At 37.7% G+C, this 22,485-nt stretch overlaps 1 protein-coding gene across 4 annotated transcripts in view; it reads left to right on the top strand.

The window, feature by feature from the left end:
- FUT8 (fucosyltransferase 8) overlaps positions 1-4,197 on the top strand; it is a 138,768-nt gene extending 134,571 nt beyond the window's left edge. For all 4 annotated transcript variants that reach the window (XM_074823937.1, XM_074823934.1, XM_074823935.1 and 1 more), the window contains one exon: positions 551-4,197. In XM_074823937.1, the coding sequence (XP_074680038.1) occupies positions 551-868 (318 nt within the window). In that variant the 3' untranslated portion in view covers positions 869-4,197. The remainder of the gene's footprint in view (positions 1-550) is intronic.
- Positions 4,198-22,485: the final 18,288 nt, after the last annotated feature.

Below are 22,485 nucleotides of genomic sequence, written 5' to 3'. Positions count from 1 at the left end.
ATTCTATCACTGTTCTAATATTAACAGCATTTTAAAGTCTTGGTCTTCTGGAACTGCTTGATTGTGAAAATTGGAACTTACTTCGGGAAAGTAAATGTAAAGCTTCATTATTGCAGAATAAATTTTGAAAATATAAGTTCTAAAGTTTCAAAGGAAAGTAAAATACAGTTTTTATTAGTAGAAAAGGGAAACGAATTTGCTTTTACATTTGATTTGCTACACATTCATTATAAAAAGCAGGATGACTAGTGTTCATACAGATGTTTCTAATTTTTACTGAAAAGGCGACTGCTGTAATTATTTATCCATTTATTTACCAGATCTGATCACCAGAGTACTAATTAAAATTCTGCAAAATTGTATGCTTCTTGTTAGTAAATATGCAGGTTTTTTGGTTTTGTTTGGTTTTGGTTTGGGGTTTTTTTTGACCTGGATATTCCCAAACTTGATCCTCTTATAAAAGTTAATTTTTATGCATTGGTTGCTGAGTTCTGTCGTATATTGCAGACGCACACAATATTTATGACTTCTCTCTGTTTTTATTTCTAAGGTTTGTCGAGTTGCCTATGAAATTATGCAGACATTGCATCCAGATGCTTCAGCATATTTCCATTCTTTGGATGATATCTACTATTTTGGGGGACAGAACGCCCACAACCAGATTGCTATTTATGCTCATCATCCACGAACTGCTGATGAAATTCCTATGGAACCTGGAGATATAATTGGAGTAGCTGGAAACCACTGGGATGGTTATTCAAAAGGCATCAATAGGAAATTAGGAAGAACAGGCCTGTACCCGTCCTATAAAGTTAAGGAGAAAATTGAGACAGTCAAGTATCCTACATACCCAGAGGCTGACAAGTAGATTAAAAGGAAGACAGTCGGCAGTAATTCTTAATTTTGATTGGTTCGAACCAGTCAACACGCTAACTAATGGTTTATATGGGATTTTTATTTGCATTTTAACGTGCAGTTAAAATCAAAGCCTTTAGCAATGAAACTGGATAAGAAGCTGAGAACGAATGGATGGGCTATTATCTGAACTTACTCTTAAACATTTTTTGTTATATGCACTCTCACACATGCACACACAAAACCACATACAACAGGAAAACTGTTGTTTTATACTTTTTGTCTCTTTTCAGGATTTGTCCCAGTCATTAGTCTTACGTGAGCTTTGGGCTCTTTTCTCTGCCATTAATTGACAATAATGTTCAGACTTATCACTGCCGCATTGTGTAATTTGAGTGACATGAACATATTTTGTATGTGCAAAATTGAAAACATGGTGCCTATATTTGAAAAATTTGTGACCTTTTTAGAAGAGCCATGCCTATTTCACAATGGGCAAGAGTCAATCTTCAACTGGTGTTACCGTGACCACTGAACTCACTTCAGACAACAGATTAAGATTTCAGACTAGATTTCTTTACAAGTTTATTTTTAGCATTCCCTTGATTACATCTCATCATTAATAAAATAAATGATACATCCAACAATAAAATAGTCACTGTCTGTTAGGAACTTTTGTGAAACAATGCCACGAACAGATTCTTTAGTATTGATAATGTTTCTGGACGTTGCCTTTGATTAAAAAAAAAAAAAAAACAAACCCAAAACCAAACCCCAAAGAAACCATAAAATCCACAAAGGAAAAATTAACTGGTGTTTTATTGAATTTTTACACACTCATTGTGTAGTACAACAAGTGCTTAGTGACACAGTGTTGCTCAGTTCTGTGGACAGTGGGTTTCAGCAGGATTACTTCAGTGGCTCAATTTCTTACATTTACTCTCTAGCACTGTTCTTTTACCTTCTGTGTTTTTTCTTCCAAAAATAATTTTTTTAGGATATTATAGGTGGCCATTTATAATTTTGGCATTGAATGTCATTACTTTTAAGTAAAATACTTCAGATTATCCCAGTTATGGAACCTGTCAATCTGGAGTACTCTAAAAAAATCTAACAATTTACCCCAAAACCAGTAGGTTCCAAGAAGATATACACAAGGATGAATTTTTATGCATGACATAAAACTGTTAGTAATTCTTAGTGTTTTGAAATCTGTTGGTAGTCTGCTCTCTATTAAGAAAAGAGATAATTTACAAACCAATTTTACAAACAAATTTGTAGATTTGGGGGGTTGTATGTATATATATATATTTTAAAAATGTACAAGATATCAAGAGATTATCTCCAAATAGAAAGAATATTAAAAGCATTATACAGGTTCTAGTGCTATCCAATCTGGAATACTGGAAGTGCAGAAAATGTTTACTGTTCAGACACTGAGAAAATGCCACGTGACTAAAGATAAAAAAAGCGTGGCTGGTTGACCTTAACAAAGCAAAAGTTTAAAGGATATTTAATTCTATTTATGTATAGACCAAGGGCAGTGTTGACATAGCGAACGGATGCACTTGACCATGAATAAATTTTAGGCTGAAAAGTAAGAGGAAATCTCTGGTGGTGTGAAGTTCAGCAACAGTCTTCCAACTGAAATAGTGGTGAGTAAGATGGAACTTGTTTGGTATGTAAAGGAATTAACTAAGGAAGGAACTATCTCTGACATTACTTGCAGGACTGATCCTGTAGATCCCTTTCAGTTATGTGTTTCTCAACTAAAAAGCTATTCTGTGTCTTGAAAAAGAATAACAAAATCAAAGTTGAAACCTGCTGTAAAAAAAAAAAATAAATTACCTGTTAGTAGTATTAAATAGACATATCAGTAAAAATGAGCATAGATACCAAATGGGATTTAAAGATGGATTGACGGATAAAGGCAAATGAGTAAGAGTGGCCAAGATATGCTAAAGATGATGAATTTTTGTGACTAAATATGGCTAGAGTTAAGTGGTGTTTCTGTATTTTGGAACTACTAAGGAAGCTGTTTGATGTTAGTTTCCTGTCTAAGTGATTCTGATAAATTTTCCACTGACTTAGCCAAACGTGTGGTATTTCAGAGGCACAAATGTAAGCTAAATTATAACCTTTCTTACTTAAATTTGAATTGCACATATAAAGCTATTGCTACTTTCCTTTTCCTTGGAAAGAAAAAAAAATCCAAACCTACAAACATTTCTTCCTCAACAATTAGATTAATGCATTTTATCTTTGGGAAAACTAATTTAATTATTTCTCCACAAATACTACGTTATCTATTTGATATTTATAGATTTTGAAAATATTTTATTTTTGAAGCTCTTTACTTACAGCTTCAGAGTTCATAATTTCCAGCTCATTTAATGAGTGTGATGCAGAAATAGTATTAATAAATGAATTAACATATGAAAATTCCTCCATAGTCGGGTAACTCAATTGAAAATATCACTAAAGAAGATAAATAACAGAACATCTAAGATGAATACAAGGGCAAGAGGAGATCTTCTGATGTAGTAATGAGAGAACTGGAATCACTGATGTTATAGAAGACATAACTATATAATGTGACAATATCTCAATAGACTATGTCTGACAAAATACTGGCAGGGTACATGTGCCTCCTTAGATATTCTAAGTACCTAATGAATAATTAGCTCATCATCTTTGAGAAAATGATCATGAAATGGTAAGAAATTATAAAATTATTGTTAAGAAATGTACTAATGTAGATGCTATGACCTTATTCCCCTGGGCCGTATAATCCTCTAGTGCTTATAATGCAGTACTTCTCAGAGGAAGAAACCTAGCAATAGACTGCTTACTAGATACATCTCTTTCTAGAGATTTGTTTCCTTTAAGGATACCAGTTAGTTACGTCTTGGAATCCTGGGACCTTTGGACATTAAAACTGAATTTGTTTTATATTAAACAAAAGTAATATTAGAGAGTCCAGTTAGTATGGAAGGATCCATGGGTAAATGAAAATGAGACACACACACACACACACACACACACACACGATTTTTATTGTAGTTCACAGAAAAGTGAAACAGCAAGAAATAAAAATTTTGTCTTAAATACCTGAAACAAAGCTGAATCTTTTGAAGGTTGTGAACTCCTTAGGATACTAGCCAGAATGCTTGCAAGCAAGTGTACATCTTGTTTCTTCCATTTGCCTTGTAGCTCTGCAACAATCCAGTCATGTAATTTTTGCCTCGTACCAAACCACCATGTCTGACATCCGTAAACAAAGACAACCCTCATACTCTCTTAAACAAGCTAATGTTTAATTAAATTTTTCCTCTTTAAGAAGCGTTTGTGCGTGTGTGTGTGTGTGTGTGCTCGCGTGTTATGTTCACAAAAAAGAATATGAACAGTACTCTTTCCTTCTTTGCTATTTTACATTATCATTGTCACGTTCTCTGTAATAACTTATTTGCCGGGTAAATGTAGTCTCTGGAAACTGAATATTCTACTTGCTTACCAGCTGAGCTAAGAAATTTATTCAGAGTAGTTCAGTTAACTAGTCTTCTGTGACACTGGTATGCCTGGAGACTGGGGTCATCATCAACAGTTTGCTGCTACCACTGCAATTACACCAGCCTGAGTTCTGTCCTTGATTTTCAGTCCAGCCTACAGTCAGGTGCATGGGATTCCCAAACCTCCTCTACCAACATCCTCTCCCTGTGAACTGCAGAGTGTTATGGATTCGTTCATGAAGGATGTTTTATTCCAAAATTTAAAATTATTTACCTTCAGAGAAGTCTTTTGTTTGCCTCTTCTAGCACTGAATTTTAAGGACACTTGCAATTACCAGAAAGTTTTTTCTCCTTTACCAATTTTTCAGAAAAGGGAACTGATGATACTTTTCTTATGGAGAGATATTCACAGTGTGAAGGTTTCATCCATAACAGGTTTTATGTTTCTTTGGTATGCAATTATAAAATAAGGGTCTTGTCTTCTGAGCTAGGAACATGAAAGAATATAAAATAGAAAATTTTCATTACAAATTCTTGAAAAGGGAAGGGAGATTTTCCTTCATGCCAGTGGAGTAGCACCTACCATTTGAAACTTTTTCAAAACAGTGAATTGAAATTTTGTTTTTCCAGGTCATAAGTTTCTTTGCAATATTATCTCTCAAATATCTGAAGAATCAAGGTAAACATTTGTTTAGTTTGGGAGGTGGGAAGGAGAAAGTCTAATGAGAAGACATGATATTGTACTCTGAATTTTAAGTTGCTATATCAGTTTATAAAGCCACGAATAAACCTTTCAATGCTGGGTGAAGGACCTCTGCCAGCAAAAAAATCATTCTGCTTTTTGCCAGAAATACTTAACATTTGCAACCCCTCTTTTGATTTTGTCTAATACCAGTCCCAGTCGTGTATAAACATGCTGGTCATATTCTGATCATTGGTTGTTACTGTATTACAGTTTCATTCGTATTTGGGTGGGTTGGGAGCAGGCTGTCAAAGGGCACAAGCTTTGTTTGATTTTCTTACTGTGTTGAATTAAAACTATGTTTAAAACTCACAGAAATTCCATTTCCCTAAGGCACCACTAGAATTCTAATTGTAGTCTACAGACTTTTGTCAGGGTCCCCTGTATGCACCTGCAAGCTTATTGGGAGCAAGACTGAAGCAAAGAAAGTTGTGCATAAATATCAACTGCAAACAGGTTGGGTTAGACTTCACTGTGTACTGTTCATTTCTAAAAACCATGAAATGTGGCACTGCATGATACAAATAAGAGGATAGTATAAAATCTCTAAGCCTGCAAAAAAAATTGCTAGTCTGTTTGCCTGCATCACTGGTTACATTCACTGTGTAAAAGATTATTTCAGAATCAAAGTACACAAGACAGAGTTCTTCCAGCATTACTACAGGCATCTGAGAATCCATTTCCACTGATGTGTTTGCTGGTATTCACCCCTTTTGGTACCAGGTACAAATACATAACAATGCTCATGGTGTTTCAGTGGAACCTTCCTTTATTTTGTAAGCTTGTTTCCTTTGACTCAACTTGTCAGCAGAATCCTATTGCCACTGCAATTCAAGCAAGTTTGGATTAATGCAAAGGCATGCGAATTGTTTGCACCAAAATGTCTTTACTGTTGCTCAGAATTAACTTCACGCTCTTAGGCTGACTCTTAAGGAGACACTGTTGAGGGAAGGAGCTATCTCTACTGGACTATACTGTACATGTTATAAAACTGCTGACACATACATGTACTGGTTTTATGTTCAATTTTGCATGATTTTTCCACTTGTTACAGACTGAAGATTTTGGTTTTATTTTAGTGTATGAAGAGTTTTCTTGAGCATGGTGAGACAAAGTCCCAACTATCCTACCTTTTCTTCAAGAATTATATTGGACCTCACCCCATTTCCTCTAATTGTCTTAAAGACACTCTCCAGTCACACCATTTCAATAGAATCATCTAGATGGATGTTTCCTGAAGACTATGTCATTTTCACGCTCTTCCATTAGCCCCACTGCCTACTTGCATCTGAGCCTTATCTACCATGGTTGTATGAACCTTCTTCAAACCTTTCTGCTTAGTGTATTTGATTTCCTTACCTAGTGGCTAGTGCTCATTACTTGACCAGGAATCCAAGGGACAGCAGGTGTCCATATTTGAGCTTTCATAACAACATGTGAAATTATATTTCTTGCAGGTTTTTTTCTTCTTACAAAGTGCAGTTTTAGATTTTCCCAAACTGGTATGGTCAAGGATTCAAAGAGAAAACACCATAATCAGATGTGTCTAATAAGAGTTTAGAAGGCTTACAAGACATAGGAATTCCCTATCTAATAAGACTTACAGCTGACGCTGTGGCAAGTTTCTTGACCAGGTGCAAGGTGTATTCTCATAGCATTCCCTATCTATTTTTGGCTAGCAATTATTATACACTAAAGCCTGCAGCTTATTACACAAGCAGTAGGGACACAATCTGAATGCAGGCTTTATACAGGACCATAAGAGACAGATAATTTTCTTCTCTTCAGTCTTAGAATCCTTTATTTTAGCTTAGTTTTAGTGTTCCTGCTGTCTTTCTTTGGCAAGTTTTTTTATATAGTACAGCTGCACAATTCTCAATCATTCGGCTACAAGTAGAGCCACAAGAATATTACATCTCTGCTGTGAGAATCCACTGAATGTAGACCTTGCTGTCTAATTCGGCTGTCTACAAAAGATGTCTTTTAAAGAAGCTGAGTATGTTTGCTGATATCTTTCCAAACAGTAGCAACCTGGAAGAATGGGAGGAGACCAAAAACCAGAACATTCTGCTTCCTTCTTTGTGAATGAGAAGGAATTGGACATCTATTATGTCCAACCAACATGCTGGAAAGCAATTGACTGGTTGATGGGAGTAGTCTGCTTCACTACTTCAGCTTATGCTGGAGAAGGAACTGTGATGACTTTATATATAATTTTAGATCTCTGGTCACTTTGTAACATCTATAAAATTTTATTTGTTTTCACTTAAGAATAAAATTGTTATACAAAGAATAAGTGCAGATTTGTGGGATTAAACTGACAGTGTTTCTTCTTGCCTCAGAGTTCATTGTGCACTAGCATTTCTTAAAATGATTTTTGCTTATGATTAAGCTTCAATTATTCATCAAAGATAGACAAATCTTGTTAGACTGGCTTGACCATTTTTTTAACCTATGCGTCATTAGAGACTATACAGAGGCTAGCACTAATGAAGCTTTGCATTACAGATTTAGGATTGATGGATTCGTTTGCTTAATTTTTTATTTTGTTTATATACAACAGTGAAAAGGTTTTCTAAATATTAAGAAATTATAATTAGGATGTATCTGCCTGCTCAAAATGTATTTCTCTAGGGCTGCTGATGTGTTATAATTACACTTTTACACTGATTCATATTAGCTCATATTCTCATGTTTCTGAGTGTGTTGCTCATTCCTTTTGTCTGATTTATGATCCAGGACTCTCCTTTTTTGGGGGTTTCCACCACTCTTGTCACAGTAGGATTCTCATCATTCAGTAGGATCCCTAGACAGTACAGTAATATGAATAATAATTGTAGTCATACAGTGGGTTAAACATTTAATCTCTAATACTAAATTCAATATAATTTTGTAGTCTTTGCTTCTATTTCTGTTGCGTTAATATTTTGTTTAGTTATATGTCTTGCCTATTTGTCATCATGTGTATATGAAAAGAAGTTCTTAAAAAAAAAAAATCCCCAAGCCCAAATACGAGAAGTCGGATTCAGGAAGTATTCTTAGTTCCTTACTACATGCTGATGACCTTTGTTATTGATAGCATATTTATATGTTTGGTTCTGAAACAGCACAATGATTTAAGAAATTACTTTGTGTATTTCGTTTGCTCTCATTCCTTCTCTTGGGGCTTAGTAACTGACCACAGGTATGGTAAATCTATTTCAGTATGAATTGAAACAGGTTCATATCTATGCCACTGCTGATTGGGTTGGTATATATTAGTCAGCGAGAATATTGGAAGTAAATGGGGATGTATATCCTTCATTTCTGTGCTTTTAAAATCGAATAATAGGCTTATGTCACCTTCTGTTGAACTGGCTAGAGCTTACTCATGCCCTTTTTCATTCTTGAGATAGCACATTGCAGGAATATGCTATGGGAGAGACAGATGCATACACCATACAGTTATGTATCTAGTAGGAAGGGATAAAATCTGTTGGAAAGCCTGAAGAAGCCTCTAGAAGATGAGGATGCAACCAAGGTAATGCTTGGCTTGACATGAAGGTGTTGCAATCTTTGCTTTATCTGCCTATAGGATTGACTGGAGGTCATCTTCTTTTTTTCTTCCTGGGCTGCCCCTTCAGGATTCATTTAACAGACAGACATTATTTTGTCATGACTTCATGCTGGATGGATATTGGTTCCAGAACATGCTGTTCCTTTCTAATAAGATGCATCCTGTTCATGCAGGTGCTCTGCTGTTCTACTCTGTAGTAAAATGGTCTGGATTTTCTCAGTGCAGTGTTTAGTTGATGTTGGTCTCTCTTCAGTTTCCCTTGAAGCATTTCCTTTTGCTAAAGCCATACACAATGGTTGAAAAAAAGAAAATAATACCATTCTTTGCTGTTCTGAGTCTGATGTTTTATTTCCGAGACACCTGTAATTTGCCTTGCTGACCTACAACACCACAAGGTATATTTTAACTTCTTTTCTGTAGCAAGTAGCTTACTGCTGTTGGCTATAGCCAACAATTTGGTGGTGAAAGTAAGCTTTAAGCCTCTGGTTCTTACAGCTGTCTGAGAAGGAGTGGTGACCCCCCTGACAGTAGACGTATGGAAAACTAGTTAGGGCTAATTCTGTGTGATACACTTTTTCCTACAAACGTTACCACTCTTTTGCCTAAGTCTGCTTTATCCAGCTTTACTTTGTTTTAGAATTTATCTTGCAGTTGCAGGCGTACAGGGCAATACTGTTGTCTGTGCTTGAAAGGCAGTTGTAAATGAGTTCTAAGTATGCTGCTAGCACAAGGCACAACAGTGTCCATTAATCTCTTCATTTATATAATATCTTCTCCAGCAACTTCTCTTTCAGTGGTGCCAATTTAATTTCTTTGTTTCCAACTGACTTCCGCCCTGTCTTTGTCTTATACATAGAATGGTCTACTACTCTCTTCATTCAGATCTCTAAAAAACCTGCATATGTACAAAAAATGAAAACAGAAAATTAAATGCAATTAAATTATCAATATGTCTGCTTTTTAAATGAGATTTTATCTTCTATATGTAACATTTATTTTCTATATGTAACATTTTTGAATTTTAAGTTCTCAGAAGCAAAAAATTTATTTTGTTATTGTTCAAACTTCCTAATCCTGAAACAATAAATAGTAGACAAAAAGGTTTCTAGAAGGAGTAAAGCTTTTCCAAAAGCAGTAGATAGTTTAGGCCTAATACAAGCATAATAAAAAATAGAAAACCCATTAAATTCCTAAAAGTAGGACTGCATAAAAGATTACTCTGAATGTCAGAGTAAGAAATACACAGGTTTATAATATTCTTTTCCTGGTTTTCCCCTGTTGGTTTAACTATTTAAGTCTCTTCTTAATCTGTGAGGAATCAGCATTAATTAACATCTGCTGAACTGGACAGACTCTTCAATGTACAGACTGCCTATCAGAACAACTATGTGAAATTTTATCTCAAGACATTTTAAAATTTAATTAAAAATTACCTTGAAGTTCTGTTATAGCATTTAATATTTTTGCATCTTGAGGTTTTCAGATAACCACTAGTGCGTTGTATATAGCTTGAATGATAGAACTTTAAATATATCCATCTGGAAAGAGTAGGAACAGCTGTCTCTGCATAAGGCAATACGTTGACATGTCATGTTAATTAATCATTTTAATTTCAGTTACAGGATGTGCAAAGTATCACTGTCTACTGCACAGTGGTATGGCTAACAAATGATTTGTGAAATTATTGTCCGTTTTAACTGGGATTTTTTTATTAAAGAACAGTAGCTATGACTAACAACAGATTTCCATATTGTTTTAGTTTGAGGTCTGTCACTTGTTTATCATGGCACACACTTAGTGACTGAATAATAAAGAATGTAAACTGCATTCTGCTGTTGCAGACAGATTCAAAGGACAGTTGAGTCCCACCCAGCAGCCAAACAAATTGCATTGGGGAAACTCCCCAAATCACTTAAATTAAGAAAGGAATAAGTTATTAAATAAAAAGGCTCATACTGAGTTCAGAGAAATGTCTCTGCTCTGGAGTCTTCAAACTTTCTGTCTAGGGAAGATTTAGTTTTCAAAGTGTGAACAATATGCTGTACCCATGTTTTCTCCTCATTACTATTTGTATGAGGATCTAATAATTTTATGTTACTCTGATCTTATGCTTTTTCAGAATTCCTAACATTTGTCAAGATTGTATTTGTATACAACAGTAAAATAACAGTATGCTACATAAGCAAACGAGTTTTCCAAATTTCCAAATGCTTTTTCTTCTGTATACAACATTATTAGTGCGCTTGAATTAATACATACATATATCATCAGATTACCATGTCAGTAATGAAGTTAAGTATCTCTAGCATGCTTACAATTGCAGAAAACTTTTTTCCAGGAATCAAAATTGGAAATTCCTTAGGTGAGCGATCCTTATTTTCAGCAATAGTATCATGTGGCTATGTATCTGTTTGCAATGAAAGGAAACAAGCCTGTTTTCAAAGATGGTTGGAATCTGTGTTTTCCAGAGGATACCTTTTTTATTCTGAATTCAAGTGTGCTGATGGATACATTCCTTACAATTCTCTTGCTTCTGAGACTTCTCAAAAAATTAGGTAAAGCACTTTATATTGGTATTTTCTACATAGACAAGACAAACTTAGTTCACAGGGTAGTTCAAATTCTCTGCCAGTTTTCTGGCATAAACTGGTGATTTTTTTTGGACTGACGACAAAGTATTAGTTTCACACTCTAACCTTTTTCAACTGTACCTAGTAAGATTGCTTTTGTATGCATTTCTGAGCTATACAGGTTATGCTCTGTAAAAGGTTAATCTGAATAGCAGGAAAAAATCTACAAAGAAAACTTCAATACAGAAATAAAGATTTTAATTTTTTTTTTTTTTTTAATTGCAGCTACTGATGGTAATGACTGTAGGTTTCTTTGCATGCTTTGGGCTGCTCCCAGGACTTACTTTGTGTGTCCTTGCCAGCAATTAGTCTTCTGTCCTTTAAGAGGCAGTATCCTTTGTCTTTATACTCTTTAATGAAACTTCTAAAATTTTACCTTTGCCATGTGTTTCATGCATGTGTTGCCTTCATCTTTTTGTGGTATGTATGTTTTTTAAGACTGAAACAGCTAGAACAGACTTGAAAGTTTTGGTATCAGAACCCCACACCCCACACATGCACATATACTCTTTGTTTCTTCATTACAAGGTTTTCATTTTTCATGACCAAAGCTCCTAAAACCACTGCTAAATATGTACAGCTCAGGTGTCATAATGGCCCTAGTCTTTACTCAGTTTTGAATTAAGCTGTTCAACATTTGTCTTTTTTGAGACTGATGAGTTCTCTAGTTTGCACCAGGAATTATAAAACTAGATGTGCAGTAGAGTGCAATGCTGTGAATGGTCAAAGGCACCAATGCTCAGTGTAATTCTAGCATGTTCAAAAATTTTCACCATATTTGCTTATTGGCAAGTACAAGAAAATAACAGAGACTTCTCTGTAGAAGCATTTTGAACAAGTATTGTTCTGGGTATGTTTTCTAGCTAGTCATTCATTCCATCAGTACTGGAAAAGGACTGATTTCTTACCTCATTCATTTATTGTTTGGGAGAAAATGACAATGGAATAGGAATAAACACATGAAGAAAGAGAAAAGTTGATTGCCTCTGTCTAACACATTTACTTTTTTAACATGCTGTTCCCATCTGTATTCCACTTTTTTCCAACTTTCCCCTTTGCTTCAGATTTCTTTATGCCTCATGAAGTCTATAATGAAAAAGAAAGAAGAGTAGAATGTTTCCTTTACACTGTGTGCAAATGACTGAAGTGTACTTATGAACTGAAGGGTCTCAATTCTCTGACCTTAGGTGCAGGAACGCATGCCCAGCCCCAGTGGAATGCACACAGCAGCAATACATCTGAAAAACATAAGCTACCATGCGGGTATGTATTTTTCAATTATTAAGGGTTTAATATTGAGAGAACTGAGCATCTGCTCTTCTCTCAATAGTTGTCTTACACATGTATTCTACTCTTCAGTATGTGGTGTCATGGATGTTTTAGTTATCAGCCACTACACTCTTGGACTGTAATAGCTCTTTATGGCTGCTGGTTTTGAGGGTTTAGGGCAAGAAGAGCAGACTGGTCCTCCGTCAGTTCTTTTCCTCACAGTGTTGGTTAAGAGATGGAATAACTAGCAGTGCTTTTCCCCAAATATATAGTTCCCAACTTCATAGTGACATTTTTCTTTTTAGTCACCACTGATTTAGGATTATTAATCCATGTTCTAGAAAGTGTATATATATCATACTGTCTATTTTATTTTTAGGCTTTTTACTTTGAGAGAATGTTGTTAGAGCAGACTGAGTGCTCTTATGGGAAAGCTTAAGTCACTCATTTTGGGATTTAGAAGTGCAGATGGCAGTGTAAATGATGGAAGTTTGTTGCCATTTAACTGTGATCCTTTTGGTTCCAAGATCCCTATAGCTTTATATTTTAATCTTGCCAGAACTTGGAGCCTGCTCAATTATTTTCTTGAAAGAAGTACTAGTTTTCCTTCTTCATTAAATTAGAAATAACGCTGTCGTGGGGTCCTAAGGAGACCTGAACTGCAGGTCTCAAGATTTTGGACTAGATACAGAGTTTAGCTTATGTTGTTGCCTAGAGTAATTGCAGTGGTTCTAAAACTACTGCAGAATCTAGTCTACATCAGTATCGGCTAGATACCAGCTGTAGTAGATATTGCAATGTTGTCATATCTCTGAGAGAAGTCACAGAATTCATTCTCTGGCTCAGCAGGATTAAACAATGAATATTAGTGAGACTCAGACAGTTATCTCTTTGAGACTAACTGCTGGAGGTAAAAATTAGTTTAATCTTTGGTTTGGGGGAGATGTACTAAATATAACTCAGCTAACAGTTTGCTTTGTTGTACAATAAAGCCCTCACATCCACCATAGTTCCATATATTCTTATGGTTAGAGAGGAAATCCAAGATATTTGTTTTCCATATGGTTATATCAGTAGCCTGTGCATACATGATGCTAGAATTACAGTCTCTTAAAGGAAGACAATATGGTATCTGAAATGGTAGTTGAAATCTAGCAATATGTTTAATGAGGGCCTGGGCTTCTTGCATGTATTATTAAGAGGTCTACAATAAAAACCTAGTGTTAGGCAGACTCACTCAAATGAAGAAAGGGGATAAAAGGAACAGGAGGGAAACAGGTGTCAGTTACTTAAACATCCCTACCTTTAAGCACAAAGGCAGTGTGCATAGCACTCCAGTGACTGAGAGTAAATGTGGCTGAAGCAAGCAAGTTAATTTTTAGTGATGTCTAAAATAAATTGTGATTTATGACATGAAATATGCATAACCTCTGTATATGCTGAGCTGTTCCTGTAGGTAGGGTATCAACCATCTATTGCAGCTTGTTAATTTCTTTACTGAATTTATCACAGTCTCTCTCATATTCAGATCGATTCACCATTTTCAAGTATCATTTATTCAAATGCATTATCATTTATGCATACTGTGGTTCTCTCTTTATTTCTTTATTTTTAGGAACCATGTTGGTCTCTAGAAATTGACACTGATAAGTCTGTAACAGCTGGGAAATGAGCCTAATTTGAGCATATATATTCTGAACAGAGGCTAATACTAATTGACCTAATTGTTACTAATAAAAATGTCATCAGGTGATGATCTCTGTTTGCCTTTGTCCTGACATCATTTAGATTAGAGCAGTGGCAGGACTTAGGCTCAACTTCCAACCTGCCAGTGTGTAATACAAGCCTTAAAATATGTGAAACATAAGAAACACGTTTTCGTTCATACTGTGTCACCATTTCTTGACATGAATAATTTTATAAGTTCTTCATTAAACAAAATATTAATATTTTCTAAGTTTAGTCATATACATTTAATCTATTTTCAATCCAAAGAATTGACAACTTCTTGTATAAATGAGGCAGCATTTATATACTAGAGATGAGAATAGGAAATCTAGACTGATTGCACATCTCAAATAATGGCCAAAAAAAAAGCAGAAAGCATTTAAACTATGATATATTTGTATCCTGATTTTATAGAAAATGAAGCGTGTCAAAGCAAAAAAGAGAAGGAAGAATTCTGAAACTTGAAGATTAATGACAGTGCACTTTCTTTCAGATAAAAAACCTTGTCACTGGCTTTTGATCCTTATTTTGAAATGACTTTAAGTGACTCATCTCATTTAGTTTGAAAGAAAACTTATGTTTATGTTTTAGCTTCCAAGAGGTGTTAGCTGGTTTTTTGTATTACTACATTTTTTTCCTTGTTAATTAAAGGCACAGATACTCATTCCCATTTCAGCACATATTAAACCCCTGTTGGAGAATGATTCCCAACAGCATCACAGCTCAGAGAAGCAGGTGTTTGACTAATGTTCAGTGAAGATGAAAACATTTCATGACAGATGTTCAGAGAAAAAGAAAACATAATCATTATTGCTGGGTAATTATAAATTAATTGAGTTTTGCTTTAATTGTGCCTTAGTCCATAAGTGCTGGAAGATGGTAAAGCTGTAGGAAAAGTCCTGATCATTGTGTATGTCTGTATCTCAGTGGTCTGCTGCTTGTACTCCAGTGGAATATAGTCAGGCATACTTCGGATAGTTTTAATACACCAGTGAGGGTAATGGCAGAAATCTAACCATAGTAAGGTGTAACTCATCACAGCCTAATTAAGTTAAGCCTTCATTTGGTTTAACCCATGGTTAAACATATCTACGCAACACTGGAGTCCTAATTGTAGATGCACTTGAAAAAAATTACTGTTAAGCTGACTCTGCATTCACGAGCTTGCTAGTTGTTCTTTTGAGAATGTGTCTTTAAGATTAATGTGAGGCACTTTTTCTTTTTAAGCTTCTAATGGCTATCAAACCTAATGAAAGTTGTTTGGACCATCCAAATATGGCTATCTAATAGTGCTTAAATGCTAATTAAAGGTACTTATCATCTGGAATGAGGAACCTTGTTGAGGTCAGGTCACAATTTTAGCCTTTTCTGCTGGCAAGCTCTTATATTCTAGAAATGATAGGTTAATTAATGTATCATAACCATGGGGGAGGGTTTTGTTTGCTATTTTTTCCTGGAAAGAAAAAAGACATCTTAGATGAACTTGGCAAGCAGCATTGTGTCCTGTGAAGAGATCCTAAGTCAGTGTTCCATTTGAAAACTGGAAAGTTTCTCAAGTCTGTTTACTTGTGACAATTGTCTCTCTAGAAAATAAATTCTAAGGGAGGAGTTAAGGCTATTTAATGGATGTTTTATTTTGGATTGAGTAGAATCTTTCCCCTGTTTGTACTTCATTCTCCTGTGACTCTTCCAAGAATAAGGTGTGATAGAATAAAATGTTTTCTTTTTGTTTGCTACCTGTCATTTTTGACCTGTTATGCCCTGATGGTGGATCCCTTGTAAGATAAAACTTTTCAGCATGCTCCATTATCCCTGGTTCTAATTGCTTGGAGACTCACTATTTGAATAACATTAATTATGATTATTCTGAGAACATGAAAACAATTTCTGCTGCAGAACAGAAAACCCTATAGAAGGAATCTTTTCTTTTTTTAAGCAAAGCCTGTTTTCCACTTTGCCAATACAGAAGGCATCTGACTTCTGACACACTCTTTATTCTTCTCAAGTTTTGAAATACTTATTTAATTTTTATTTAAGCCATACAACTTCCCTGCAAAATACCGCTATATTACTTTCCTCACAAGGACAAATTCTTTTAGTGATATTCCTTTCCATAGCATATGGAGACAGCTACTGTGAGTATTGGTATCTTCAGTCATCTTTGACAGGATTGACAAAGTCATACCTTCTAGAATTTAAAACGGAAATGTGTTCTCTGAGACTGGTCTCTAACCAGCCTCTGAGACCAGTGGGAAAGTTTGGGGTAAGGAAGACTTCCCAGTTCCTGGGAATCCATGGAGCAAATAACCAGGGAAACCATTTCTAAACATATTAGGGATAGAGGTGATTTGGAGTAGTTGGCATGCATTTATGAAAAGAATGTCGTGCTCAACCAGTGTGACAGTCTTCTGTGAAAGGTTGAGTGGCTCAGTAGACAAGAGAGCTGTGAATGTTGTTTATCTTGATCTTAAGACATCTTGATCTTTTGACACATTCTCTGAATTCCATCCTCTAGACAAACTTATGAAGTAAATTATGAACTAGAGAAGTGGACAGTGGGGTGGACTGTCCACTGGACTGAAAATCATCTAGACTGCTGGGCTCAGCAGCAGGAACTCCAGCTGGAGACTAGTCACTGGTGGTGTACCCAAGGGCCAATACTACGACCAGTACTGTTTAGCATCTTCAGTGGTGACTTGGATGATGGGGGCAGACTGCACTCTCAAGTTTGCAAGTGATAGAAAATTGAGAGGAGGGGCTAACACACCAGATGATTGTGCTGCTATTCAAAGGGATGTTGATAGGCTGGAGAAATGGGCTGACAGGAATTTCATGGAGTTCGACAAAGGGAAGTGCCAAGTCCTGCACCTGGGGAGGAACAACCCATGCACCAGAGCAGAGCGGGGACCAACTGGCTGAAAAAGAGCTTGGCAGAAAATGCCTAGGGGTTCCTGGTGAATGACAAGCTGAGTATGAGTCAGCTCATGCAGCAACAAATGTCAACAGCATCCTGAGCTGCATTAGGAAAAGCATTCCCAGTAGGTCAAGAAAAGTGATTATTCCCCTCTATTCAGCACTGGTGAGGCTACATCTGGACTGCTATGTTCAGTTTTGGGCTCACCAGTGCAAGAAAAATATGGACTTGGATTGAGTCCAGGGAAGGGCCACAAAGATTTGGAAAATCGGCCATGCTGAATGTGTATAAATAGGTGATGGGGCAAGATTTAAATGTGGTGTAACCACCACAAATGGTTACTCACTGAGGCGATCAGCTCAGGTGCAGGCATGTTCTGCAGCGGAGCAGGGGATCATGGCATGCAAGGAGCTTTCCTGAGCCAGGGAAACCCAAGGAGAGAGTGGAGACCCACCAGCAGCAGCAGCTCTCACAAGAGAGAGTGGCTAATGAGGTGTGGGCCGGGCCAGGAGTAATGGTGGCCACCTCCCACTCCCACAAAAGGCAGCCCTACCAAGTGCCAGGGACCAGGAGTGTTGCAAATAGGATGGGCAAACAGCCCGTAGCAGCCTCACCTTCACAAGCCCTGGTCCTCATGGGGGACTTCAGTCACCCCGGTATCTGTTGAAGGGACAGCACAATAGGGCATAGGCAATCCAGGAGGATTCCTGGAATGCGTTGATGATAACTTCCTTCTCCAAGTGATGGAGGAGCCAACAAGGAGAGATGCTGTGCTGGACCTTGTTCTCACCAACAAGGAGAGGACGGTGGGGGTGTGAAGCTCGAGGGCAGCCTTGCCTGAAGTGACCATGACATGGTGGAGTTCAAGATCCTTAGGGCAGTGAGGAGGGGGAACAGCAAGCTCACTACCCTGGGCTTCAGAAGAGCAGACTTTGGCCTCTTCAGAGTTCTGTTTGGTAGAGTAACATGGAGTAAAGCCCTGGAGGGAAGAGGGGCCCAGGAAAGCTGGTTGATATTCAAGGATCACCTCTTCCAAGCTCAGGAGTGATGCAGCCCAACAAAGAGGAGGTCAGGTAAGAACGCCATGAGGCCTGCATGGATGAACAAGGAGCTCCTGGACAAGCTCAAACACAAAATGGAAGCCTACAGAGGGTGGAAGCAAGGACGGGTAGCCTGGGAGGAATACAGAGATATTGTCCGAGCAGCCAGGGATCAGGTTAGGAAAGCCAAAGCTGTGATAGAATTAATCTGGCCAGGGACATCAAGGATGGCAAAAAAAGCTCCGGTAGGTACGTTGGTGATAAAGGGAAGACTAGGGAAAATGTGGGCCCTCTCTGGAAGGAAATAGGAGACCTGGTTACCTGGGACATGGAAAAAGCTGAGGCACTCAACAAGTTTTTTGCCTCAGTCTTCACCAGCAAGTGCTCCAGCCACACCACCCAAGTCACAGAAGGTAAAGGCAGGGACTGGGAGAATGAAGAACTGCCCACGGTAGGAGATCAGGTTCAAGACCATCTAAGGAACCTGAAGGTGCACAAGTCCATGAGACATGATAGGATGCATCTGTGGGTCCTGAGGGAACTGCTGGATGAAGCGGCTAAGCCACTATCCATCGTATTTGAGAAGTCACGGCAGTCTGATGAAGTTCCCACTGACTGGAAAAGGGGAAACATAACCCCCATTTTTAAAAAGTGGAAAAAAAGGAAGACCTGGGGAGCTACAGGCCAGTTGGTCTCACCTCTGTTTTGGGCAAGATCATGGAGCGGATCATCCTGAAAACTATGCTAAGGCACGTGGAAAATTAAGAGGTGATTGGTGATATCCAACATGGCTTCACTATGGACAAATTGTGCCTGACGAATCTGGTGGCCTTCTACAACAGGGTTACAGCGCTGGTGGATATGGATAAGGGAAGAGCAACTGACGTCATCCACCTGGACTTGTACAAAGCATTTGACACTGTCCCACACAACATCCTTGTCTCTAAATTAGAGGGACATGGATTTGATGGATGGACCACTTGGTGAGTAAGAAATTGGCTGGATGGCCACACTCAAAGGGTTGCAGTCAATGGCTCGATGTCCAAGTGGAGAGCAGTGATGAGTGCCATTCCTCAGGGGTCGGTACTGAGACCAGCGCCATTTAACATCTTTGTTGGAGACCAGGACAGTGGGACTGAGCTCACCCTCAGCAAGTTTGCTGATAACACCAAATTGTGTGGTGCGGTCGACACACTGGAGAGAAGGGATGTGCCATCCAGAGGGACCTGGACAGGCTGGAGAGGTGGGACCATGTGAACCTCATCATCTTCAACAAGGCCAAGTGCAAGGTCCTGCACATGGGTCGGGGCAATCCCAAGCACAAATACCGGCTGGAGGATGAAGGGAATGAGAGCAGACCTGCCAAGAGGGACTTGAGGGTGTTGGCTGATGAGAAACTCAGCATGACTCGGCAATGTGCACTTGCAGCCCAAAAAACCAACTGCATCCTCGGCTGCATCAAGAGAAGTGTGGCCAGCAGGTCAAGGGAGGGTATTCTCCCCCTCTACTCCACTCTTGTGAGACCCCCGCTGCAGTCCTGTGTCCAGCTCTGGGGACCCCAACATCAGAAGGATATGGACCTGCTCAAGCAGGTCCAGAGGAGGCCACGAAGATGCTCAGGGGGCTGGAGCACCTCCCCTGTGAGGACAGGCTGAGAGAGTTGGGGGGGTTCAGCTGGAGAAGAGAAGGGTCTGGGGAGACCTTCTAGCAGCCTCCCAGGACTTAAAGGGGGTACAGGAAAGGTGGGGAGGGACATTTTATCAGGGTGTGTAGGAATAGGATGAGAGGTAATGGTTTTAAGCTCAAAGAGGGTAGATTTAGATTAGATATAGGGAAGAATTCCTTCACTGTGAGACACTGGCACAGGTTGCCCAGAGAAGCTGTGGCTGCCCCCTCCCTGGAAGGGTTCAAGGCCAGGTTGGACGCGGCTTTGAGCAACCTGGGCTAGTGGAAGGTGTCCCTGCCCATGGCAGGGGGGGTGGAATTAGATGATCTTTAAGGTCTCTTCCAACCATAACCATTCTATGATTGTATGATTTCATCTACTAATCTAAATACTGTGGCCTTTGTCTTCTTATATTTAGAAATATTAATTCAGAATTCCAAGTTCATTTTCCAATGTGTCCATGCTAAGTTGGGTCAATTTGTGAATAAATGATGAAACCATTGTGGAGATAAGAATTTCAGTTGTTTCTATCTGGTGAATTAGTTTCAGTAAGAAGGATCTGGTAGCCGAAATGCTACCCTGAATTCCCCTGTGCTATGCTATGTTTCTTAAAAACTTGCTTTACATCTATGTGCTAACTCTGTTGATGCTAGTGACACCTCAAGTAGCATAATTTGAAAAGGATTTTTAAATGTTCCAACGATGTTTACAAGTCAATAGAGAGTAAGATTTTTTCTCTTGAAGTTGAATTGGCTCCACAAAACTGATAATAGTAAAAACATTAAGCTATTACTTTAATCATTGAGACTCATATGTGAAGCTGGTTATAGACTGGAAATTAGAGGAAAGGACTATTTTTTGTATAGTGCCTTTCCATAAATAAAACTGTACATGAAACTAGAAGTTAAGCTTAAGGAAAACAACCTACTGAGTGTTTTGAGTATGAAGGAAAAAAATTAGCACAGATTTTTTTTGAAGTAAAAAGAATATCTTCCCTAACCAAGAGACACACATTGAGGCCTGCCTGTGCAGGTATAAGAAAGAGTTCTCAACAATCTGGAAGATCTTCAAGGACAGGCTGGAAAAGTTGCTGAATCAGTTGTTGAGAACAATGTTAGTGGTGTCTTGTTCCTGCTCTGTAAGCATAGCAGCTCCTTGTAGGCCCTTATGTTTCAAAAAAAGGTCACTCATTACCTTGCTGTTAAAGCTCCTTTTGATGCCAGACAGCCTAGAAGAAATTGTCACTGATGAAGACTTGCATAATACAGTCCCCTGTATAGTCCTGAAAAGTAGTCAGGTAGTAAAAATTATAGTCTTTATCCATGGTCATGGAAAGACATCAGGCAACCAAAAAAATTGTATATAGCCAGATTGGTTTGATAAATTGTGTAGCTTGAGCACACATTAACTGTACATAGTTCCACATTAGGTTGCTTCTGAGTATACCTGAATGATGCAGCTGATGAACTTGCTTACTCTGTGGATCCACAGTGGGTTTTATGCTTGCCGATACTCCTGACCACAAGAGTATTGCCCTAAATTTCCTTGTATACTGAACATAATGTATCTGAGAGAAGAGATTTAAGTCTTTCTGACATTTCTTGTAGCATATTTTTTTGCCTCTCTGAACCAGGAGTCCTAAGGTCTTAAATCATTATCTAAAGTTAGAGCTTCTACATAGACTCATGGAGCTGCTTCTTCCACTTCACAAATTTTGCTTCTTCAATGGTATTAGCATATACACTCATCTTGCTATTTTAGTAAGAGTAAATGTTCCAGCACTAACTATCTTCTCCCTGTCTGCTTTCAGCTAAAACTTAGACTGATCATGCAAAAGAAATAGAGAGCTCTTTAGCATGCATTTTAGTGTTTAAGTCATTTTCACTTACACACATGACTTGGGATTTAATTTGAAATATTTCAAATATACTTGTTTTTTTCCTGTAATAGGAGTCAGAACAATTGCCAGGAAGCATAAGTAAAAAATGCAGAATAATATTTTCAATGGATAGCTAAAGTAACAACATACTAATAAATGGTGATAATGGCATTTGTGAGATTACTGAAGGGAAATAGAAAAGGCATTGTGATATCCATGTGTGTTCATAGAGCTCATTGAGTATAGGCTTTTAAACAATTTTTTTACTGTTGTAAGAACATCTAGAAGCTTGCCTTCAGGGTTTTGGTAACTGTGTACACATGTAACAAAAATCTATTGATGCTTTGAAAAGCTTTTAGCTCATGCAAAGAAACCTCAAATAATCTCCATCAATAAGTATAAAATAACAGTTTCAGAATAGAGGGAATTTTATTGGACAGTTATAATAACCAAAAGCATGCTTATTACACCACATGCATGTTTAACTGTCAGATCAAAAAGCCTGAGTTCTTTCTATCTGTGCTGTAAGCGTATGCTAGAAGTTGAAAACTTACATATTCCAATAAGGCCTCTAAAGGACTTTCAAGTTTTTTAACTGCTAGAGAAGAATAGACCTCATTAGCCAGAAAGTAAGAATGAACACTGAAGTCCTAATTTAGTTATGAAAGAACAAAATAAAAAAAGTTGAATCATTATT

The sequence above is a fragment of the Strix aluco genome, chromosome 4 (assembly GCF_031877795.1).
Source record: "Strix aluco isolate bStrAlu1 chromosome 4, bStrAlu1.hap1, whole genome shotgun sequence".
NCBI lineage: Eukaryota > Metazoa > Chordata > Aves > Strigiformes > Strigidae > Strix > Strix aluco.
This window is presented reverse-complemented; position numbering and strand designations above follow the sequence as displayed.